Source organism: Schistocerca americana, chromosome 2 (assembly GCF_021461395.2).
Source record: "Schistocerca americana isolate TAMUIC-IGC-003095 chromosome 2, iqSchAmer2.1, whole genome shotgun sequence".
Lineage (NCBI taxonomy): Eukaryota > Metazoa > Arthropoda > Insecta > Orthoptera > Acrididae > Schistocerca > Schistocerca americana.
This window is the reverse complement of record NC_060120.1, coordinates 207,354,372-207,378,038: the sequence shown is the minus strand read 5'-3', so window position 1 is coordinate 207,378,038 and position 23,667 is coordinate 207,354,372. Positions and strand designations below refer to the sequence as shown.

The 23,667-nt window shown below is 42.4% G+C and overlaps 1 protein-coding gene and 1 pseudogene across 1 annotated transcript in view; both read right to left on the bottom strand.

Moving 5' to 3' along the window:
- The window catches only part of LOC124593893 (juvenile hormone acid O-methyltransferase-like), a 134,328-nt gene extending 118,748 nt beyond the window's left edge, over positions 1 to 15,580 (bottom strand). Inside the window, exons 1-3 of the mRNA XM_047132239.1 lie at positions 15,428 to 15,580; positions 10,836 to 11,056; positions 7,528 to 7,660 (exon numbers count right to left, since the gene is read on the bottom strand). Coding sequence (XP_046988195.1) covers positions 7,528 to 7,660; positions 10,836 to 11,056; positions 15,428 to 15,580 — 507 coding nt within the window. The remainder of the gene's footprint in view (positions 1 to 7,527; positions 7,661 to 10,835; positions 11,057 to 15,427) is intronic.
- Positions 15,581 to 19,832: 4,252 nt separating this feature from the next.
- LOC124597155 lies at positions 19,833 to 19,950 on the bottom strand (annotated as a pseudogene).
- Positions 19,951 to 23,667: the final 3,717 nt, after the last annotated feature.

Genomic DNA, 23,667 nt, shown 5'->3' with positions numbered 1-23,667 from the left:
TGTATGTCGATAAAATTGGTTCTGAACTGGAGATGCAATTCAGACCACCGTTAACGTGGAATTTGATCCTTTCGTGACAAAACAGCTCGACAATAATTTGTTGTTTGTTCAAAACTGCAGATTCCTCAACATCTCCACATATTGCGCGTGAATGGGTTCGAATTCTGGCCCGGCACTAAAGTTTCCATTATGTATTATCAAGCTCTAGCATGAGAACACCTATCTGCTGGTGGATAATAATTTAGATTTTGAATGTATTTTTATTCGTTGTCAACACTAACGATATCTGACGTTTTTGACGCTCAGTGAGACACAGAACTATTTGCGAGGTCATTGTAAATTCAAGGATGTTATTCCGAGCTGCAGGTTAAGAAAAATTCGGTAGTTGAAGTCTCTCAGTGTGCAGTCAACAACGATATGTGTGTGGTTCGATTCCCAGTTAGCACTGAACTCTTCGTCATATTATTTCTAGTTCAAACGTGCTCACATGTTGCTGCCGTTGTAACAAACCCATATTTAACGTTCGTTTTCTGTAGAATATAACAGCGATAAGTGCCAGGTTGGAGTTCTGGGAAGAAAAAAATTAATGTTTCGTCTAGTCATTTCAGTTAAAACATCAAGCTACTGCCGAGAAAATCTGATATGTCACAGTTGATTGTGCTTCAATTACAATCCGATTAGGTTCTGGGTTCGAATCCCTATCCCACACAAATCTTTACCTCACGGCATTTCAAGTAAGTTACTTGTAAAGAAGCAATATTTAACATCTCTCGTAGTTCGTTAAAAAGGACAATAGATGATGAGTAGGAATTCGCGTCCGTTAAAAATGTTTCGTTATGTAATTTAAAGTTGATATTTGCTAACTGATACTGTCTAAAATCGAGGTATATCGCTCTCTGTATGCCTAGTCAGGAATGACTGTTGGTTTTCGTCAGTCACGAAGACTTTGCTTAGTTTGCATGACCTGGGTTTGAATCCATATGCAGAACAAGACGGTTCGTCGTGTCATTCGAAGTTCATACATTTTCTCAACTAGCTGCTCGTGAATAACTTAAATTTTTAATGTCATTTTGTGTTAAACAATAAGTACGGTATGTTACGTTGAAGAGGAAATTATGAATAGGACGAACTTACTACGTGTTTTACCTATCTGAAGTAAGCATTTCAGGTATGTCATTTATTGTAATAAATGTGAGCTTACAGGCCTTAAGGACAGTGTTATCTGTGATAAAGGGTTTCCTGATATTTGTAGTATCTTGGTTTTACTTTACATCTTGAGTTATTGCGATACAGAGCAGTGTTTTCTAGTGGTGATTTGTTGGAACCATTTTCAATAGTCAAACGACTGTACCAAGGAGCGATTAGAGGACCTGCTAATCAGTTGCGTTATGTGGGTTGCATGCGAATAAGGCGAAATGCAATTCAGGTCGTTCGGATACTTGTGAGCACGACTGTACATGATGGTATAAATACTGAAATCAATTGTAAAATAATTAATTTGTGTTTAAAGTGGAACATGTTCCAAATATTATTTTCAATGTGTAGTCCATCAGCGCCATCTGTGAATGAAGTTATGAACTTCTTATATCAGCACGAGACAATGTCTTACGTAAGTCATGCTGACGTAAATTCACTCAACGCTTGACCTCGTTTGCACTGACGTAAATTACTGCTCTACGTCAGTACTACGTTTATCTAGAAGCCACACGCTGGTGAATAAAATACAAGTTGAAGCTCCCAGTGACAACTGAAGGATGCTTGGCCTGCAACCAGTGCTGTCCATCGATCTCACGCCAATATTAACCGATTTTGGAAATTCAAAATGCTAAAATCATCGACATAAAAAGAACTATTCAGAAAAAAATACAATGAATAATCATTTTCTAATTAACATTACCCAGTTTTTATTATCTCTATCGTTCTGAAAATATTTCAAAGTGAAATGAAAACATGATGTAAAGATTTCTTAAACTTTCTCTAATCTTTTATTCACTTATAAAGTTGAAAGCTTTCAGTAAGTATATCTGTAGAAATTTTTTCACTAAAAGTTCCAAGCAAACTTTCATAGTCGTTTTCTGTGAACTTACAATATTCTTTCTATGAATGACGTTAATCGCATAGATAGGACAGTTTCTTGTGAAGTTATATAGAGAAATGTCAGTGTCTGATTTCAGTAGTGTAAGTCGTTTAAAATCAAGAAATGGATTGTATACTTTGAGAAAACTATTTGGTTGATTAGTATTCCACATTCCCTGTGGGAAAATTACGTTTCTTCATTCTTTCTGTAGGGTAGGTTAACATGGTCGAATAATGAAGAGTCAAGTAACTGATTAATTTTACGATTTGTCTGCAATGTAACAAATACGAAATAAGGTATATCACATTCTGCAGAGTTCTAGTAACTAGTGGTATCTAGTTCGAAATTACACTTCAGTTGCCCTACGTCCATGGTATATATGAGGTAAAAGGGACGGTGGTGGAGTAGGTGGAGGTGTAGGGATAGGGGAATACCTGGTAAAAGAGCACACTGTCATAAGGGAGGGAAATCTGGCAACAATGCAGGTTGTGCTCGAACTGGCACAAGTTATACTACGGATGGGTCACACAATAGTTTCGTAAACAGACTTCTCTGTAGACTGGTTGCATTTTCCTATTGCCCTATCAATGAACTGAATTCCGCCATCTAGTTTACAAATGACTGACCTATGCAGTCATACCATTTCGTGCTCCTTGTAGTTGTGATACCCAGATATTCGTGCAAGAACATTACAGTTGGGACTCATTGATACTGCAATCGTAAGATAATACGTTTTTCAATTCGTGAAGTGCACAGTTTTACATCTCTGAACTTTTGAAACAAGTTCTCGATATTAATTCTTAAAAAGCTGTGGCTGATATCTGTAATCCTTTCTGTGATAGTATTTTGTTACGGGCTACTGCAACAGCTGCATAACTTCTGAAGTTACTATTAGATTTTTCTGCCAGGTAGTTACTTTAAAATATGAACAGCTAGGTCTTGTCTCTGGTTCACAGCTCTATTTCTTTCTTAATCTGTTGATGATCATCCGTCCCAGGTAGCACGTGCGTCGTCCCTACCAACAAATCTTCATTCCAGTCACAAATATTGCATGATATCGCAAGCGATTGTACTTTCGATAATAAGCGGACTTATGGGACTACATGACACATACATATACGTGGCTGGAACGCCCGTCTACTAGTCATCTGATTATGTGTGATGCTCGTATTCGAAGCGATTTACTTTTGTGTTAGTGTTCCTGCACCATGAAAGCTCAGAAAACCATAATATATCCTCTTAAAGAGGTCGACATACTGAATATTTTATTATAATTGTATCAGTAGCATATAAAATTAACGGAGATTCATTGAGGCGAAGATAATGGTAACAGATAAATCTTAGAAATCTTGTTAACGAAACGTTATGAAATAACAATCAAGGAGTCAGATGCATGAGTTACAAGAAGTCTGTGCTAGCAGAAAGGGGACGTAATTTACCATAGGAATGATACGCCTCTTGGTTTCCTAGCAGTAATTTTAGGCAGTTTTAATAATTTAGTAAGACTGTGCAGTCATTCTAATTATATTTGTTATCGTTTATGGGAGAACTTTCTGTAAACTGGTGTCTATCTCGGATTCGCCTGCGACTCCACCAACCCGCAACGCATCTCTGTTCAGCGTGTTATCGTCAGTCCAACACCTGCGGTCATGCTGGTTCCCGCCTATCTTGCTCAATCCACAGAGAGTCTCCCGGTAAGCAGCTAGAGGGCGCAGAACAGGCGTCACTCCAGACACGTATCTCTTGCTGCATTCGCTGCAGCTTCACTAGCCAATAGGGAAATTATAACCTCCCGCCGCTCGAGTATTTCTCCCAGCACGGAGCCGGCTAGAGCCAGTTCTGTCTTCGCCAGCCAGCGACTCAAGTACCACCACTATTTGGATACAGCCTCAGATGGGACGTCACCCGCGACCTGCGCTCAGAGCCTTTGTGTTCCGCGCCGTGGAGAAATCGTACTGCCCGTGAGATACAACTTTGCATACGTACTTTGTTTTCTAAGACAGACTTTTCATTGCTCGCGAGAACGTAATCTAAGCTCTCAAGAATTTATACCGGTTTCGTTTAAGAACAGTTATTTGTGATGAAACTTTCCTTCACAATACTAGGAAGAATCGCTGGAAAACGTTTATTTTCTTCTGTTGCGCTGCTTCAGAAATAGTGACTACTTGTGTTCGAAGTTTACTTGTTCAAATAAACAAAGTTAAATTATGTCTACATGTGATGGTGTGGAAATATCCCGAGTGAGAAACACTTCATTCACATCTTATTGTAACATCTTGAATTAATCAGCGCAAAAGCGCGCATTAGAATTTAGCTAACCTTAGTGATATACGGGGGGGGGGGGGGGGGGGGTCAATTATTGAACTACATGGAATGAAAAACGTCATAGGTTCGCTGAATGGTTTGCGTTAGGAAGTTCAAACTGCACTGTTGGCTGCGTAGCATGATGGGAATTAGCATGCGCATTGTTGTTTGTCTTAGCAACGAAGGCCACCGTCATTTGGATGGGTTCGTCAGTAACCAAAATAAACGCGTTTGGGGGACTGATAATCCACATTTCGCGATCGAGAAGTCTCTTCGCTCTCAGCACGTGACTCTGTGGTGGGCAATGTCCGGTCACGGATTGTCGGTTCGATATTCGTTGATGGTTGATGCCACGGTGACTACCGAACGGCACGTGACAGTTTTGGAAGATGATTCCATCTCCATTATACAATGTGACCCTCATTTCGACAAGATATGGTTCGTGAGAGACGGAGCTCGACCCCATCGAAACAAGAGAGTGTTTGATGTTCTGGAAGAGCACTTTGGGGACACACATTATGGCTCACAGGTACTCAGAAGCCACTGCATGGGCCTCAACTGGCCACCATATTCTCTGGATCAGAACACATGCGACACCTTTTTGTGGGGCTATATTAATGACACGTTTGCAGCAATAACCCCAAAACCATCTCTGAGCTGCAAACAGCCATTCAGGAGGTCATCGACAGCACCGCTGTTCCGACACTTAAGCGGGTCATGCAGAATTTCGTTATTCGTCTGCGCCACACCATCGCCAATGACGGCTGCAATATCGAACATGTCGTAATCTAAATCCGAATATTTGTAGTGACGTTCATATGTTGAATAAATTGTGTGCACGCCGTAGTTTGTACCTAATTTACGTTTTATTCAAATAGTTCAATAATTCTCACCCTGTAGAAATCATAATGATATACTAGTGCAGATTCGGCTGCTAAGAACTGGTTATTTTGGAAAGTCTCGGCAGATTATGTCTAAAGCCCCTTTTACGTGAACGATTTTGTTTTCTCCATTGACTACTCGTGACAAGTGAGTCTACTGCAGGACCTATGGCGTTGTACTAGTGTAACAAGTCTCGTCTGTCACGAGTGGTTGCTCTTGATGACACCTCAGCGCCAAAAGTGGTTGCGTTGTGAGAGCTGTCTGCTCAGCAGTTTGGCTCTCGAAGTGAGGATATGAAGAGCAATCCGTTTTACTAACATAAAATCTACATATTGTAACAGAATTGAGAAAAAGCAATGATGATAAAGTTTATTATTAATGATCAAGGCGAAATTCATAGCAGATGTTCTGGGCAAAGGACGTATGCTGAATTCTCCACTCTCTGGAGAAATGAAAGAATGGGCAAATTGTCACCCAAACACTTCGAAACATCTGCATTTATTTTCTCGAAAAATACACGCAACAACAAATGTTGTGCATCGCCCTTTTATTTGGAAATTCACGGGACAGAAAAGAAAAATTGGCCTGAAGCATGCGATTGTTTTCATTTGGGATGTGTTCAGATCACCAAATCAAACACACAGGACAAAATCCTCTGCTTCCCCCTGGAGGTTTTTCACTGCATTCCTGGGCCAACGTTAATATGTACAGACTTGAAACCTTCGCTTATGCATCTTCGATGAGATTATGAAGCCTGCTCTGGTCCAGTTTGTCCCACTCTCCAGTGACGATTCTGCGTAAGTCGCAGAGTATATGGTCGTTGTCGATGTGCGATTGGTTTCACTGTATCGAAGATGAACAGGTGCTCAAGGCTCATAAAGCATGAATTTTACATTCATTGCTTACTGGGCATTGTTGCTTCGAATGATCGTTCCTGTCATATTCCTCAGTACTGATCACTGCTCCCGGGATACCCGCTAGGGTTGTGGCTAGAGTTCAGTCGAGAATGGTATTTCCGAGGATGTGCTGAACTTGAATGTCTCCGAACTTTTTTAATACGAAAACTCGCAAAACATTTTAAATAAAACAAACTTTATTAATATCTACTTCATTATTTTTCATGTCTATGGACTTATTTCTCAACGCAGTCACCTTGGTGACGAAGGCATTCCCCCAACGAGAGGCCAGTTTGTTGATCAGTCATTGTAGAATATTTGACTTTCTGACGGAATGAAAACCTTACCTCTAATTACACTGCTTCATCGCTATCAAAGCGAAGTCTTCTAAGCTGTTCTTTAAGCTTTGGAAAGAGATTGTGCTCTGTCACTCACAATGAGGTTGTTGTTATTGTGGCCTTCTGTCCGAAGACTGGTTTGATGCAGCTCTCCATGCTATTCTACACTGTGCAAGTCTCTTTATACCCAAATAAATACTGCAGACTACATGGTTCTGAATCTACTTACTGTATTCACCTCTTGGTCTCCTTCGACGATTTTTACACCCGTCATTACGAGCACGAACAGCCCAGCGTCGGACGTTAGTGATGTCGATACAATCATCACCATACATAGCTTTCATTCTTCTATGAATTTCAATTGGATGCACGTTGTCTGCGGTTAGACACTCCATTACAACACATAGTTTCTTACGCACCGACATAGTTGCGGTACATACCGCTATTTTACACGCTACAATTCGAATCCATCTTACGTCAGTCGACTGAGAAATAAGCCAGACCTTTAGTACCTCTACCAGTATAGAGCACAGAATTAAAAATTCGGAGGCATTACTTTTCTACAAGCCCTCGTATCTGTCGAACAGTGACTTACTTGACGCATCAGCGCTCACAAGTTAGATATTTTACATTGTTACCTACGTTGTATGGAGGTACACGAGACGACCTACGGACTTTCACATTTCCTTTTAAGCACATCTGGTGCACTATTTTGCTTTAAATACCAGTTGAGGCTGACAAAAGGCACCAGGAAAAAGTGTTTATGGGATCTGCTGAAATAAATTTTTAAATTTATAGCAAACTCTTTGCATTGGCCACAAAATTTATTGTAACTTATTTGTTTGTACAGTTCGAGGGAACTGCGTTCATTTGAATTATCAATTGAACAAGAACCTAACACAGAAACAAAAGTGGGTGGCAGGCCAAACAAGTTGACTTCTCCTGAAGTAGGGCATTTTTAGAATTATTAAACATAATTTCCCAAGTATTTCTAAGATTTAGGAGAATATCGGGTAGACCTAAGGGTTACCTGCATGTACCGCGCCCAACGCGAGTCTTTCGCCATTTCTTCAAACGCTGTGTAAAACACCATGTTAGCTATTATGCTGAAGACAGCCTCTCCTCCAGGCACCAACAGCTTGTGAATGTTCTGGACAGCGCGCCTGTGAAAATATTAATGTCTTAGGAGGCGTTGCCCCAGTGGAGGACACATAAGACTTTCTGGTTTTTTGTAAGAATCAAATGAACGAATTACAACAAAACTATTTTGTGGTGAAAATTTACAACAATAATACTAAAAACCTACACAAAATAAGGTGTTTTTAATTTCACATTATGCAAACGAAGTTAAATTAACAGGCTTGAACTTGCTGTTCACAACGCCGAACACATTATGAGAACGATAACGTTGTAAATGTGAGCACAAAAATGAAATTACATGTAACGGTAAATTCAGTGTCGTTATAGGTCTTCAATGTAACCATTCCTTGCTCTCTGTTAACATCTTGTGCTATTTGAAAACCAGCAGATTGAGCACACCTTGGTGAAAATTCAGAATGGCACTTCATTAATTCCATAAAAAAATTACTGACTACAGCTTTTTTGTTCCCGTGGCTTCAAATGTTGCATTAAATTATAGACTAATTGTACAATTACTACTTTTTAGGGGCAGAGAACAGTTTTTCTAAAAATATAAGATGTCTATCCTCCAACCGATTAATGAAAGAGTTTTTAAATTTATCATACGAATATACCATTGTTGTACATAGCCCGGTATCAAAGCCACATGTTCTTCTAATGGACTCTTAGGGACAGGGAAGAACCCTGCTCCTGAATTTTGCAGCTAATGCGCTATCGACGGCATTTTTTTTACTGTCACTGCATCCCATTGTGATTTCTTTGAAATTCTCATTCTGGCACGATGAAAAGGATACGTTTTCACGTCCAACAACTCTCCTAATATTATTTCATAACGATCATGTTGTCTTCATTTTCTTCAGCTATATCACACAGCTCGAATAGATGCCGATACTGTGGACGGCGGGGGGAGGTGGGGGAGAAGCCACAACGGGATATGCTGTTTTATTTTTAATGAAACCAGCAGCTTCTCCCCTGTACCCATCTATAGTGTCCTTTCCTTCTTTTTCCGTTGAGTTGAAAGCGTGAATGAGATTTTTTTCGTGTCTCGTAGAGACCAGAGGAGTTTATTTCCTCCAGAGTAGTTTTGCAGTTTCTAGAGCTACACTACTCTCCCCGTAGTCTCTCGTTCAAAGATATTGCAGAACAACCTGTAGCGAATGATGAACTTTTGTGGTTCTTTCTGCATATCCAGAAGGAACATATTCAGTAAATGGCACGCCTTTGCAGCTTTTATTTTTCTACCAGTTTGCTAGTCGAACATGTGCCGTCCCCTCTTCTCGTAAAAGGAAGTCGTTTCTAACGGGAGAGCAGAGGCGTGCTCCATCCTTTAAAATCTGTCTCCATCTAAACATAAAAAATAAAATATTTTATAGTGAGCGGACGCTAAAAGTTTTCAAGAAGGGATTGGATTGCCGATAGAAATTGTCACTGCTAACACGATTAATCGCGGCAGTATGCAGATTACTATGTGGAAAGTATTAGGTGGCAGTGTCCATCCGGTGTGAGTCAGGACAGCTCGGTGAAGGACAAAGCAAAACACCAGCTGAGGAGACAAAGGAACGCTCTATTTTTCTTTTTTTAGAATACCATATCTGGGTGCAGTACGCGAAAAAATTTGCAAACGTATGAGATGTAAAAACATTACTTCAACGTATTCTACATTTTCGGGCCGGCCGAAGTGGCCGTGCGGTTAAAGGCGCTGCAGTCTGGAACCGCAAGACCGCTACGGTCGCAGGTTCGAATCCTGCCTCGGGCATGGATGTTTGTGATGTCCTTAGGTTAGTTAGGTTTAACTAGTTCTAAGTTCTAGGGGATTAATGACCTCAGCAGTTGAGTCCCATAGTGCTCAGAACCATTTTCGGATACAAGCAAAAAACTCAGGCACAAGGAAAAAGCCGTGGGAAATAAACATAAAAAAGCGGGCGTATACTGCATTACATGCAATGACTGCCGTAAGAAATATATAGGACAAACCGGTAGGCCATTACAGATTTCAGGAACACCTTATCTTAAATAACAACGCACTTATCGAAGAGGGACACAGCATCACAAGCCGTTCAGAAATTTAAAAATATTCCAAAAGAAAGAAAAAAGCCTCATTTTGAATATGTTAGAAAGAAAACGCACAATTCACGTTGAATAACCAATTGGCATTAAAGCACCATATCATTCTTGCTAATTTTGACTGTTTGTACGATTAGGTGTTAGTACCTAATAAAATTGTGTATTATTCTCGTGTGTAAAGGTATCGACCTACCGCTCCTAGTCATCAGTACATGACGTCACACTATCCATATGGGTAACTTCCGTTCCGCCAGCCAGCTAGTCTCTCTTCGTCGGTCGTGCTTTTGCTTTGTCCTGCTCTGCTGTCACACTGGTAAGACACTGCCACCTGACACTTTCCACACAGTAATCTGCGTAGTGTCGCGGCTAATCATGTTAGCAGTGACAATTTTTCAACGCCAATCCGGACTTATTTAAAAACTTTTAGCGTCCACTCACTATAAAATATTTTCTTCCGTCTTTTTTTATGCAGGCAAATTTTAAGGAACACAGCACGCAGTAGTATTGACGATATTCACAGAACAATTAATTTTAACTAGGAGCGACGGATATTCCTGCAATCTTTTTAAGTTGTGGCTATATTTTAGACATTCCTTTATTAATTTTAATATTCACAAAATTTGCTGACACTGTACTTTGCTTTTTACAACGTATGTTGCACCTGACGATGTGGCTTTAGGCAGCGAAACTCACTGAGTTTTAATGAACAAGAATTTCACCTACTGTTAGCGGACTTCTTCCTAACGTCATACATTTCAACAGCTGCAGCTGCCCTGAACATAAAATAGTTTATTTCTATTTTGAACAGTGATCTTTACCTTTTGACTTGCCCTCGTAGTTACATGCTGCTCTGTGACTCCGTTTTAATACATAAGACATTCTTCTTGCAGTCTGACAACAAGCCTTACATAACCTAGTTTTATCAATAACAAAAGAGATAAATATGGATAAACTTAAAAAATTGTTGAAGAAAATGTATGATTGATTGTTATGGTATTTCTTACTGGTGGAAGTACCACAACAGCAATCCATAGCTGGAGTGATCGAGTGTAACCCCTCTTGTACTACAATCGGAGAAATAAGGCAGGCCAGCTGTTGTGCGGTATGGGATAGGGCGACAAACTGAGCACACACCTGTTGTCGGGCACCCAATGCAGCAGCAGCAAACAGAACACCTTGCCGAAGGGCGCGTACTGCCACACGGCGGAGTTCTCCAGGTCGGGCTGAACCACGTCCAGCTGCTCGTACGTGATGGTGCCCGGCAGCGCGTTGTGCTGCCTGCAGAACTCCAGCATCTTTGTGCTGATGTCGCAGGCCACCAGCTTCGTACCCGGTGGCAGCCGCGGAGCTAAAATCTGCCAGTGCAGAAATATGCTTTCTAATTTGCTCTTCTAAGCTACACAGCTGGTAAAGATAATCGGCGCTTCCGTTTCTTCGAGGACACAAAGCGATAAACAGCGTGCTGAGTGCGACTTCCAGACTTATCGAGGATTGAGAAAAGAGGGGATTGATAGAAGAGGCCACAGTTGTCGAATGGAGGGTACAGTTCAGATTCCAGATCGTCCAGTTCGTGTGCCGTGACCTGGTACATTAGGGTGGCTCGCCGCGATGTGCCATGGAACATAGCTCACCGGGCCAGCTAAGGCCTGAAAGATGTACAAAGCTGTCGGGAACAGTCTTAAAAGCTTGTAAGGGTGTTGCAGGGTAGGTTGCTCTGAGAAATAATTATTAATTGTTTCCAATTTTGTTATTATTGAAGTTAGCTAAACAAGCCGTTGAAAGACAGCACAGGCGTAGCTTCTGCTCACCTTGCTTAAATTTATAACTTCCGGAAAAAACACAGTTTAACAGGTGATGAGCATTTGAAGAAGTGCTAACTCACAGATGTCTGTGCATTACCGCACTTTTCCTCGTGGAAGTGCTTGAATTGCTAATTAAATCGGACTTGCCGTAACGTATGAATTTTGTTCTCAGCATTTATTTCTCAGTACAGCCTACCTTGCAACACCCCTACAAGCTTTTCAGACTGTTTCTGTCAACCCTGCGACAACTAACAGGCAGTTCAAGCGGCGCATCATCAAACGGTGTCTATTTGAAAACCCGCCCATATTTTGCGAACTGCATCGGTTGTGTCCGGCTCCTGAGTACACGGGATGTGCTTGTGGGGCCTATGCCCTCAGCAAGGGTTTAACGCGTGTGTGCGGAACATCGGATGTGTTTGAGCTGTATTCGTTTTCAGATTCGTGTGTCTTTGTGTCAGAACACTGTCCATAAACTGGCGAAAACACAATCTACGTACAATTGGTTTCTTTTTAGGGTTCCTTTCTTCAGTCGATAAAATGGAAGCCCTGTTGGATTACTTTTCTGTCTGTCTGTCTACCCTACTGTGAAAAACCATTTTTGTCAACAACGGGTAAACATATCAAGTTCCAGTTTATGTCACATACTAAGGTCTACCAAGTGCACATTTATGTCACATACTGAGGCCTACTGTCCCTTGACGGTGTAAAAAAGTGAAGCATCTAATGACAGAAAGGAGGCTTTCAGGACCGGATGACACACTCCTGTTAAATCCTTCGAGGTATAATGTTGTCGTCTTCTGTTCCTGACGTTCTACCCTGAGCTGGACGTCTTTAGAGGCGTTGCTCTTTCACGACTCAAGTCTCAACGGAGGAGCAACACCTCTGGAGATGTCCAGCCCAATTCTGGAGGGAACGCCAGGAGCAGAACAGTTTCGTGGATCACGACATTATACCCCGAAAGGTTTACCAGCAGCAATGAAGCTTCTAAGTCAGTGAAATCCAAAGTAGGACCATTTGTGTCAAACTTTTTGGCATTCGCACACTCATCTATCAAAACCTATACTTCTTTCCCGTTGACGTAGAATCATGAAATTTGGCAAGAAGCAAGATTTCACAGTACAAGATAAGAAAACAATCAGTAAATTGTTAATTTGTTATTATATCACGGAAAAAATGTCTTTTTCTCGCTTGCTATCTGACTCCAGACTTGAAATTAAAACATTCTCGAAGGTACTGGAATCCCTGGGACCAATACTTTGCCAGTATCAATGTTGATAACAGGCAAAAATCGCCGAGATTCTCGATTTCCGAGATGGATGAACTATCTGTATACAATATGGCTACGAAGTCTTTCACGACGTATTTGTTGAATAAAAATCTCTCGGTGTACATGCCGCGTCAGTTCAGGATAAAAATTAAGTTTGTATGGAACCCTCACAGCTTGAGTCCCGAACGCACAGGCCAATGTTTCGCTATACAGGATGTTAAAAAAATCGTACTATGCATTGCGAGGTTGCAGTATGGACTAAAACAAGAAAACAGTCCAATATACATGGGCTCCAAAAGGAATGCCTTAAGTTCTATGAGCATTTGTTCATATAGGCTCGTGTGAAAAAAATCTCTAATACTGAACAAGTGGTCACAGCTCTTAATGGATGCATTTTGGATCCCATGTTTACTGGATATTATTGTCTTGGTTTGGACCACACTATTACCACTCAAACTATGGGATAATTTTTTAACAGCTTGCATGAAGAATCCCTGCTTAATCGGGAGCACCATGTTTTTTCTTGCATTGGAAAAGGATACATTGATCTGTTAATACACAATGGAAAATTCAAGATAGAACGTAACATTATTATGAAAAGGACAGTTGTTACTCACTATATAGCGGAGATAGGCACAACAAAAAGACTGTCAGAAAATGTGCTTTCGACCAATAAGGCCATCATCGAAAATAGTCGGAAACTGTGATCATGTGTGCGTGAGTTGCGTTTGCGGGAGTGTGTGTGTGTGTGTGTGTGTGTGTGTGTTTATTTTCGACGAATGCCTTCTTAGCCGAAAGCTCACTTTCTGACAGTCTTTTTGTTGTGGCTGTCTGCGACTTAGCTCCGGTATACGGTGAGTAACAACTATCCTTTTCATAATATTGTTAATTATTATAGGTATCTGAAGTTTGGTGCACCTGTTGCGTACGAGGAGGTACTGTAAATCGGGATATGAACAAGGAATATGCAAGTAAAATAGAAACCCCACAGAATGTCTTAAATCTATTGTTGTACATAGGATGTTACATATCGCTTTCTTTATTAAAATTCATAAATGGGTGTGATAAATGAAAGCCCTTGTTGCTGGTGGTGATGAGTTCTCTGTGAGCGGAATGAACATTGACATGATCTGATTTACTCAATCTGTGCAGCGACGCGTTAAAGCTACCATTTACTCGTAATCTGGCATATAAAATTGTTTTTGAAGGAGAAGCTAATCAAATAGCTGTAATAGCGCCAGTGCACCACAGTCCACGGACAAGCAATTATACCGCGATTCCGATATGTCCTTAGGTAGTATTGTCACCATATTGCATTGTCATAAGGATTATCCATACCACATGTCGCTGCATCAAGAACTTCATGGCACCGTTTTCCATAACGGAGTAGTGTTTTGTAAGTGGCCACGTCAACAAATGCAACCGACCCCCAAGTTCTTTACCCATATACTATTTACCAGTGAGTCTACATTCACAAACCATGGTTGCGTTACCGGGATAATATGCATTACTGGAGTGAAGACAATCCCCACTGGTTGCAGCAAGTTGACCATCAGCGTCCTCTGTCAGATAACGTATGGTGTGGAGTCATAGGGAACAATCTCATTAGTCCGTATCTTACCAACGGCATGTTGAAGGGGCGCAAACAGGAACTATCGGAAAAACTGTAAGACGTTGCCCCGGACGTCCAACAACGTATGTGATTTCAGTATGACGGATTCCCGGCACATTACGCAACTGAAACACCGGAGGTATTAACGTTGTTTACACTGTTCTGTGGATCAGGAGAAGTGGCCCTGTTAATTGGTCTGCTAGGTCGCCGGATTTCTTCCTGTGGGGATATTTAAAAGATAAATTGCATCAGCAAGTGCCAACAGGCCGTGAAGACATGGTCGACAGCATCGGAAACACCTATGCTGATAATCCTGCATCTATGCTTCTGTCCTCTTTACGGTCAGTTGAAAAGTGGATCACTAAGTGTACTGAAGTTGACGATACTACGTTTGAACACCTACTCGAATTGGAAAAGTAGAGTAGTGTTCACCACGAACCATGGCCACAGTATCACGTCAAGTAGTCCCCTGTTCGATGGGTTGGAGGACTACAGCGTTGCGAATGGGGTTTCCAATTAGAAGTTAGGAGACACTGGCCTGTCCTAACGTCGCAGCATGGAGGTGGGTTCCCAAATGCCACTGGATATTCAAGGACTTTTGAGTACCATGTCACAAATTGCGATAGTGCACCCATTTCTATTCCTCCGATTACAGCGCCACCTGTGGCGAAAGGAAGGAAATGCTTCAGACAAAAGTATATAGATTTTGCCATAAAATCGTAAACTGCAACAAAAACTGGGGGTTCCCACTGAAGATTTCAAAGTTGCCCTTACCAGTCATTGACAGGGTTGGGTGGCTGGTTGAGTGTGGCATCATTGGATGTCTCACTCCGAGACAAACAAATTGGAATTTGAACATTTTTTGGTCCGATGTGTAGTTTCGAGATACTTCAGTGTCTTCTGTTGAAATGAACACTCTGTATACCTCCTTATCTCGGTGGTCCTAGGTATCCAGGAGCGACGATACTTTACAGCACACAAGAGAGTTGCTTAGTCATCGATTGCTCTGATGGAGTAGTAACGTGACTGAAAGTGAAGAACCCACCTTCCTGGCGACGTCACCGGGCCCGCAGCCAATGTCGAGCACCGGCAGCGGCTGCCTCGGCCACGTGAGGACCGGCCACAGCTCGTCAACCTGTTTGGCGGCCAGCAGCGTGAGGGGAGCACACCCGAGGTTGTACAAGTCCGGCTTATCCATGCTGGTGTACACTTCTTGCTCAGCCAAGTTGGTTAGAATTCTGTACCGATCACAGCCAGGAACAAGATGCTGATGCCTGGAAGAAAGATGTTTTTAGGGAAATCTCCCTCCACGTCAGATATAGTTTAATGGGAAGGTGGACGTTAACCGTTTGCCGTTAGAGACGGAATACTAGTCAGTTTCCTGGAAGACGAAGGAAACTGACCACTGCTTCCCACTTACTTATGCGTTAATGAAATTTGTGGTAAATAATGTATCTCATTTTCAAGTCAACAGTTCAGTCCATGGAAACAGTTTTTAAGTATCTTCAAAAAAATTTAAAGTCACCTACTTCGGTCCACAAACACACATTAACAAGAAATTTCCAGCAGCCATAACGACTTCAGTTAGTAATAAAGTTCAGTTTAAGAGGATCCTAAGGGATTTATCGGTGGTCCACACCTACTTCATTCCTGAATTTCTTACTACGAGGGCTGAACGAAAAGAATGCCTTCACCTTCGTTAATTGGGTTTGGATGGGAATAGTTTAGTGAATCAAACGCAGAAATAATCCTTAGAATATGATCTTTTATTACCAATATTCACTTTTCCACATAATCACCAGCCAATTGGATACATTTGTGCCAACGATTAACAAGTTTTATGAAGCCGTCACGGAAGAAGTTGACACTCATTTTCTGCAACAACAGTCTCACAGTTCTCTCAACGTCTTCATCAGAAGCATAATGATGTCTCCGCAGATCGTCTTTCATTATCGGGAACGGATGGAAGTCAGACGGTGCTAAATCTGGACTGTATGGAGGATGCCGTACGGTGCTGAGATTCAGTCTCTGAAGTTCTGCTGTGATGGCACTTAAGTGTGCGGTTTGGCATTGTCATGCTGCAGGAAAACATTACCCTTTTCCTTTAGAGCCCTTGCTAGCCGTCATTTCAGAGTTCGCAGCGTTGTGATGTAACGCTCTGAATTTATTGTTGTTCCACGATCAAGGAAATCAACATTGATAACACCGTCTGCGTCCCAGAACACTTTGGCCGTGATTTTTCAAGCTGAGGGCTGCGTCTTGAATTTCTTTTCCTGGGGCGACTCTTTGCGTTTCGTTTCCGGGTCGTAATGGTGTACCCACGTTTCGTCTCCTGTCACAACTGAATGGAGAAAAGCGTCACCTTCATTCTTGTAACGCGAGAGGAGTTCCTGGGAAATTTCAAGTATGTGTGCTTTTATTGCAGGTGTCAGCATCAATGTGACCCACATGTTCTTGTGAAATGCCGATTGTGCTTTAATTTCTCTCTGAGTGATACGATGATCGTCCTGAATCAGTCTGTCAACATTTTGCTTGTGAAACTCGGTGGTTGCTGTCACAGCAAGTCCAACACTTTGTTTGTCACGCAGGTCAGATGTTCCAACCTCACATCAACACAATCACCATAAACTGCTTTCATTCTCTGATGAATCTCCTTTTGGGTGACATCTTCAGCTGTCAAGAATTCAGTGACTGCACTTTGATTAAATTGCATTGACTGACCCTCTCCGCAAGGTTCCATACTTTACGCTGTAACAACACAACCGTTCAATGCCAAGGCTTCCCGCCAACTGGAGCTGTAGAGAAGAGGTTACGGAACAAGTCATACCTGCCGCATACCAATGTTGCCAACTGTTGAAGAGTTACGAAGGTGGAGGCATTACTTTTCAGTCAACCCTCCTAGAACCGTTTGATGTGCACTTTTCATACATTAGTAATAGCAAATAACACTAGTGTTTCGTAAAATAAGACTTCTGCACGTCTTCAGGCCAGTAATGTGATTAGCGTAAGTGTTGTAAACTGATTTTGTCTTTGGTGATGCACGGTTAGAACAGCCTGAAAATTATAATATACACCTCAGTGTACTGAACGAGTACGTTTACGTGTTTCTTGGCAAGTTGATTAGTAATTGCAAACAGGTTACAGTACCAGTTGCTGTTTTCCTTTTTCAACACCACGACTGGCCAGCGTCAACGAATCTCCACGGCGCTGCATTCATAATCACATGGAAAACGTCCCTGCTGGATGAAACCGGTTCTAGCATTAGAAAACAAAGCTGCAACTGATGCCGTGGTTTGTTTGCCGTTCATATTCACTTGGAAAACGTCCCTGCTGGATGAAACCGGTTCTAGCATTAGAAAACAAAGTAGCAACTGATGCCGTGGTTTGTTTGCAATTGACTACAACACTTGCGGGTAACGTAAAGAATCATGTTAACATGTAATCCTTAACTGCACACAATTTAACTTTCAACGTTCTTTTCCCGTGTTCTTGTATGATTGTCTATACGATAACTGTAATCATGCGACCGTGCACACCGTTGTGCCTTCTAGCAGATGCGAGTTTGTCTCTTTGCTAAATAGTAGCATCATACAAGCACAATGATTTTTATGACATGGTACATGTTTGTACTACATTTGACGAGTTATTCACTGTAACGAAATTTTGATGCTATGCTCCCTGTCATTTTCTTTTCTTTTTATATGGTAAATATTGTAAGTAGGTAGAATTTTTAGAGTACAATATTTCTTCTGTTTATTTTAAATATGAAAATCATGAGTTAGCAATCGAAACAGAGCACCTTTTTTATAAACGTGAAAATCTAGACAAATTTTATATTGAAAATTAAGATAGAGTACTCCACAAACTTGATCATGTCATGTCTCATAAAAATGGGGTTAATGCTCCATCGAGGGTTCCACTCTAAACGGCACCAAGCGTCTGGCCATTCGTTATCTGGTGGTGGGGAGAGCCTGCATCTGTTAGTGTCAGTTCTAAGTGGGATGTAAGTTGCTCCTGCATAGACACATACGAGGGTTAGACCTTAAACAGTGGCAACTATTTATTCACAACCGATACAAAAGAGTTACATGTTTGCACCTGTTACTGTCGCTCAAAGTAGTCACCAGCGTTGTGTAGAACCGGTTGCCAGCGATGTGGAAGGCGTAGTATACCGTTAGCAGAGCCTTTTCTGTTGAGGGTGCGAATGGAGCGGTCTAAAGTTACGGTGACTCTCGTGTACGAGTGTGATGGTGTTATCCTAACGCATTACGTTCCTCCACGGTAGACCGTCAGTGCACAGTATTACTTTTAGTTTCGGAGCATCAGCTGCGACCAGCTTTGTGAAAGAAGCGGCGACACTTTCTGCGCAACCCAACCTTCATTTTGCACGACAATGCACGGACGCATACAGCGCAATCTGTGGCTGCTCTGTTTGGTCGATGGGATTGGGAAGTACTGTACCATCCACCATACTCCCCGGACTTAAGTTCTTGTGACTTTGATTTGATTCCGAAGATGAAAGAACCACTTCGTGGCATTCGGTTCAGAACTGTTCCAGAGATTCGACAGGCAGTAGACCGCTCCATTCGCACCATCAACAGAACAGGCTCTGCTAACGGTATACTACGTCTTCCTCACCGCTGGCAACGGGCTCCACACACCACTGGTGACTACTTTGAACGACAGTAACAGGTGCAAACATGTAAGTATTTTGTATCGGTTGTGAATAAATAGTTGCCACTATTTATGTTCCAACCTTTGCATAATCTGTGGTCGTTCTTTGTGACTGCCGGAAGAGAAAGCTTTTGATTGTTTCTTAAATAAAAATTTAAAATAAACCGACGGGTTAAATGAATAACGCAGTTCACGCCAATGTGTATCGTGACCCACCATTTACTTTGGCAAATCTGTTATAAGAACATGATGGCGCGTTATCTTTGCGTCCACTATGCTCCACGTTTACCAGAAGAAAACTGACATCTGTCCCCCACTTTTCTTCATGTGGCTGGAGAAGATGAGACAACGTCAGAAATTAAATCGGTGACTTAAGTGTGTAAGTGAAGGATACTTGACGAGAAAATATAAAGATAAAAACGCTACATAAAAGCACGAACCTTAACGGAAAGTGTTTTATCGCATCCGGGGGGAGTTATATGGTACAATAGCTGTAAGAGAACAATGCATCATTAGGCTGGTGATAGAAAATCAGGCGACTACAAATCTATGTAAAAATTAAACTAAACTCCTCCCGAACAGGCCATGAAGGCCCAACGGTACCGACAGGCCGTCGTGTCATCCTTAGCCCACAGGCGTCACTGGATGCGGATGTGGAGGGGCATGTGGTCAGCACACAGTTCTCGCGGCCGTATGTCAGTTTCCGAGGCCGAAGCCACTACTTCTCAATCAAGTAGCTCCTCAGTTTGCCTCACAAGGGCTGAGTGCACCCTGCTTGCCAACAGCGCTCAGCGGAACGGATGGTCACCCATCCAAGTGCTAGCCCAGCCCGACAGCGCTTAACTTCGGCGATCTGACGGGAACCGGTGTTACCACTGCGGCAAGGCTGTCAGCACAAATCTATGTAGCCAACACAAATTCCTTTCTGTTAATACTCTTGAAGTTTGTCAATGAAACTGTGCTGAGTTGTTGATCGCATTGTCCGACGTTTCGGCCGCTATTGCAAACGGCCTTCCTCAGGGCTTCGTGCTGAGCTACACTGCCGAGTGAGAGAGAGACCTTAGATAGCGGACAGCGCGCGAAAAGCGACTCACACAAGATAGCGGGGCCCTGTGCTGGGGCACGCCGCTGCCCGGACCCGACAACGAATAAGCAGTGCTACGTCACAGCTAGCGTCCGTTTCTGATTCGCATGTTTCCGCCAGTGGCAAGAAGTAATCTCAACACCAATGAGATACGTCTTTACCCACCAATTACAAGGAATAATATAAAGACCAATAACGAACGCCTAACGCTTCTGCTATCCTCAAGCGCCCCATCAAATTACGTGTAGCAGCTTCCTCTGCTGCTATATAAGGTCTACAGTCTCTCTCATTCAACAATCTAGCTCAGTACAAAGCCCTGAGGATGATCGTTTGCAGTAGTGGCCGAAACGTCGGACAGTTTTATGTATTGACAATGCTGTCGACAGCGCAAGAGAATTTTGTTGAGTGCGACAGCGGGCGGAGAAGCCTACGCTTACACTATCGAACATTTTTTAAAAATTTTATTGAAGTTTTCACACGCTACTGCGTGCTCCTGGCACATATAGTGAGTCTAGGCTGTCAACTCAGCACCCAGTGTATCTTTTGTAGCAGCTAAAGTCTGTAGACGGACTCGAGAGTCCCTACACAGTGTACTCACCACTGTCACATTATGCATCCTGGGGTGATAAAGATCATAACAAATCAAAGGTAAATTACAAACTGAGTGCAACTTTTGAGTGTCGTTAACTCGCGACAGTAAATAGCGCTGCCTGTTCGTTAAACCACTAATAAATTCATTTCCCGAGGGTTGCCACTCATGAAAAGTTACGAAGTTCTAACCAGCAATTACTATTTAATAATAGCACAAGTTCTCATAACAGGAGGGAGGAAAGTAAAACTCATTAAATATTTTCGGTGACTGAACTAGGACACTGAAAAATTTACAAGCGTTGAGAGCACACAAATATAAGACGGGATGGTGCGAACCGACATGGATTCTACACAGTTCGTGGTCCCAAACCGCAAGATCCTCTGCATTTTCTTTTTAACATCGCAAAGGGTGGAGCCCGTCCTCGCTCACAAAGACGTGGTAACCATCTCAGAAAATCTACTGTCTCCTCCATATTTGTTAATTACTGACAGAGGACTTCACGGAATGTGGGTCTGTGACGTTACCCGTACATCTACTGTTGGTAAGTCCGCCACTCGTACCTGAGTCGTCAGCCCGACAGAATGTCAATCCTAAGGGCGCGGGTTCGATTCCCGGCTTGGTCGGAGATTTTCTCCGCTCAGGGACTAGGTGTTGTGTTGTCCTAATCATCATCATTTCATCCCCATCGACGCTCAAGTCTCCGAAGTGGCGTCAAATCGAAAGACTTGCACCCGGCGAACAGTCTACCCGACGGGAGGCCCTAATCAGACGAGATTTATTTATTTTACTGTAGGTAGGATTACCCACCAACACGGTGGCATCGAGGAGATAGATGGTGGACGTAAAACGAGCCAAGGGCAGTAGTTTCAAGGGCTGAGGGGAAAATGTGCCAACGCGAGCGCCAAGGGAAAAAAACTTCTGCGACTGTTTGGTCGGGTAGTAAGATCAGTAACGAATTGCTTGCTATCAGTGACAGAGCATGTGAAGATAGGGTGGCTGTTAGTTTTGGGTCTCGTGCAATGCCCGGTACTGTTGTCATAGCTTTGGTCGACATAAGAAATGTTCGAGAAGGGGTACCGCTGGGCTGGGCACCTGCGAGGTATCCTGGGCCAACTGCAGTGTCTGGCCCTTTGACAGGCCAAGACTCGTATAAGTGGTCGATTGGTCGTAAATCGATTACGGTATAAGGGCTTTAGCTAGGTTTGTTTGCTTTTAGTGTGCAGTTCCGCTTCCCTGCGTTGCCGATCGGTCGACTATTTTACACCTCGTGGTGCCCGTCAATTTTGTTGTGCCACAGGGGTTCGCCAGTATTTGTCATGTTTGTGTGTTCGTGTTATACATAGGCGGTTAATTGTGCCCAGGTAGTAGTGTTCCACTGCAGCCTCTGGTAGCCGCGAGCTGTACTTACGGTAATGACTAGTTGTTGCACTCCAAATTATATACCTTTACACAAACTGATCAAACATATCCAGACAGCTATTAGTGGACACTAACATGGGCTGTGTCCACTATTCGCCCTCATGACGGCTTGTAATCCACTGGTGATATTTTCACTGAGGTGTCTGAATGTCTGGGGAGAAATGGCAGTCCGTTATTCCTCAAGATCGGGAAACCGGAGAAGGAAGTTAGAAGTTGCCGTGTGGGGCGAAGCCGATGAACAAACTCACCCCAAAGATATTCCACAGTGCTCAGGTCAGGACCCAGGGGAGACCAGCCAGTTGTCAGGAATGTTATTGTCCACAAACCACTGCCTAATAGATCCTGCTTTATTTTTGGTTAGATTGTCTTGCTGATCGAGACTATGGTCTCAAGCGCAACCATGAAAAACATCCTCATGCCATTATACCACTTCCTCCTAACTTAAAAGCTCTTCAACAAATTTCTACGCCAAGCCAGGTGCTTCCTTCGCAGCTCTTCAACAATAAATAAATAAATAAATCTTTACATTACATACGATGGCAGGCAATTTTCTATGGGCGTTTGCCAAACCCAAACCTTTCCATCGGACTACCATAGGGTATAGCATGATTCATTGCTCCAAGTCACTCACTTAGCGTAAACCACTGTCCATCCCTCTCAAGAGGTACTCAACATTGACTACATGAATTTGTGGTTCATGTGGATCTGCGAGACCATTTTCCCCAAATCCTTTTAAACTAATTGTGCTAGGTGGTCTGCTGCTAGCATTTTGTAATTCAGGAGTGATTCCTTCTGCTGATGTCATACAATTTTCTACAACGACTCAAGGTAATGCTTCTCCGTCAGTACATTAGGCTTGCATGGTCGTGGTTTAGCTGTGAATGTTGCATTGTATTTCCATTTTTCAGTCGCAGTACCAGCAGTCCTCTTGTACAGCTCTATAAGAGTTGAAAAGTACGTGACTCATTTGTTTCTCAGTCGACATCCAACGTCACTGAGTTCTCTTGTCTGATCCATTCTGCTGTTATTGAACCTCTGCCGACAACACAATACTCACCACCTGCATTTATACTAGGAGGTACGCTTCTCGTGATATTTGGTGATCCGTTCCACATCACATATGGGTGTCCATATGCTTTTGACCAAATAATGTGCATAGGGCAAATAAAATTACATATGCAGATGCACATTTTCGAGCTGATTAAATGAACCATAGCAGGAGGCTGTACGTTGAATAATTCGTTCCTAACTAAAAAATGACTACTATAATATCGCAATTTCAGTATATAACCAGCAGGGCCAATAAAACTAGCACATCACCCTTATGTAAAGTTAGCTGCTATTTCCGCTGGTACAATCCGCTTTGTAGTACTCTCAACACAACTTCAATCACGGCCGATTTTGATATTCAGCACATTCGCCCTAGCAATAGCAATGCATTTTCAACAACGGGTATTACCAATTTGTGGAGGGAGATACTTATGCCCATCCTAGAAAAAAAAATTAATTCGTTAAC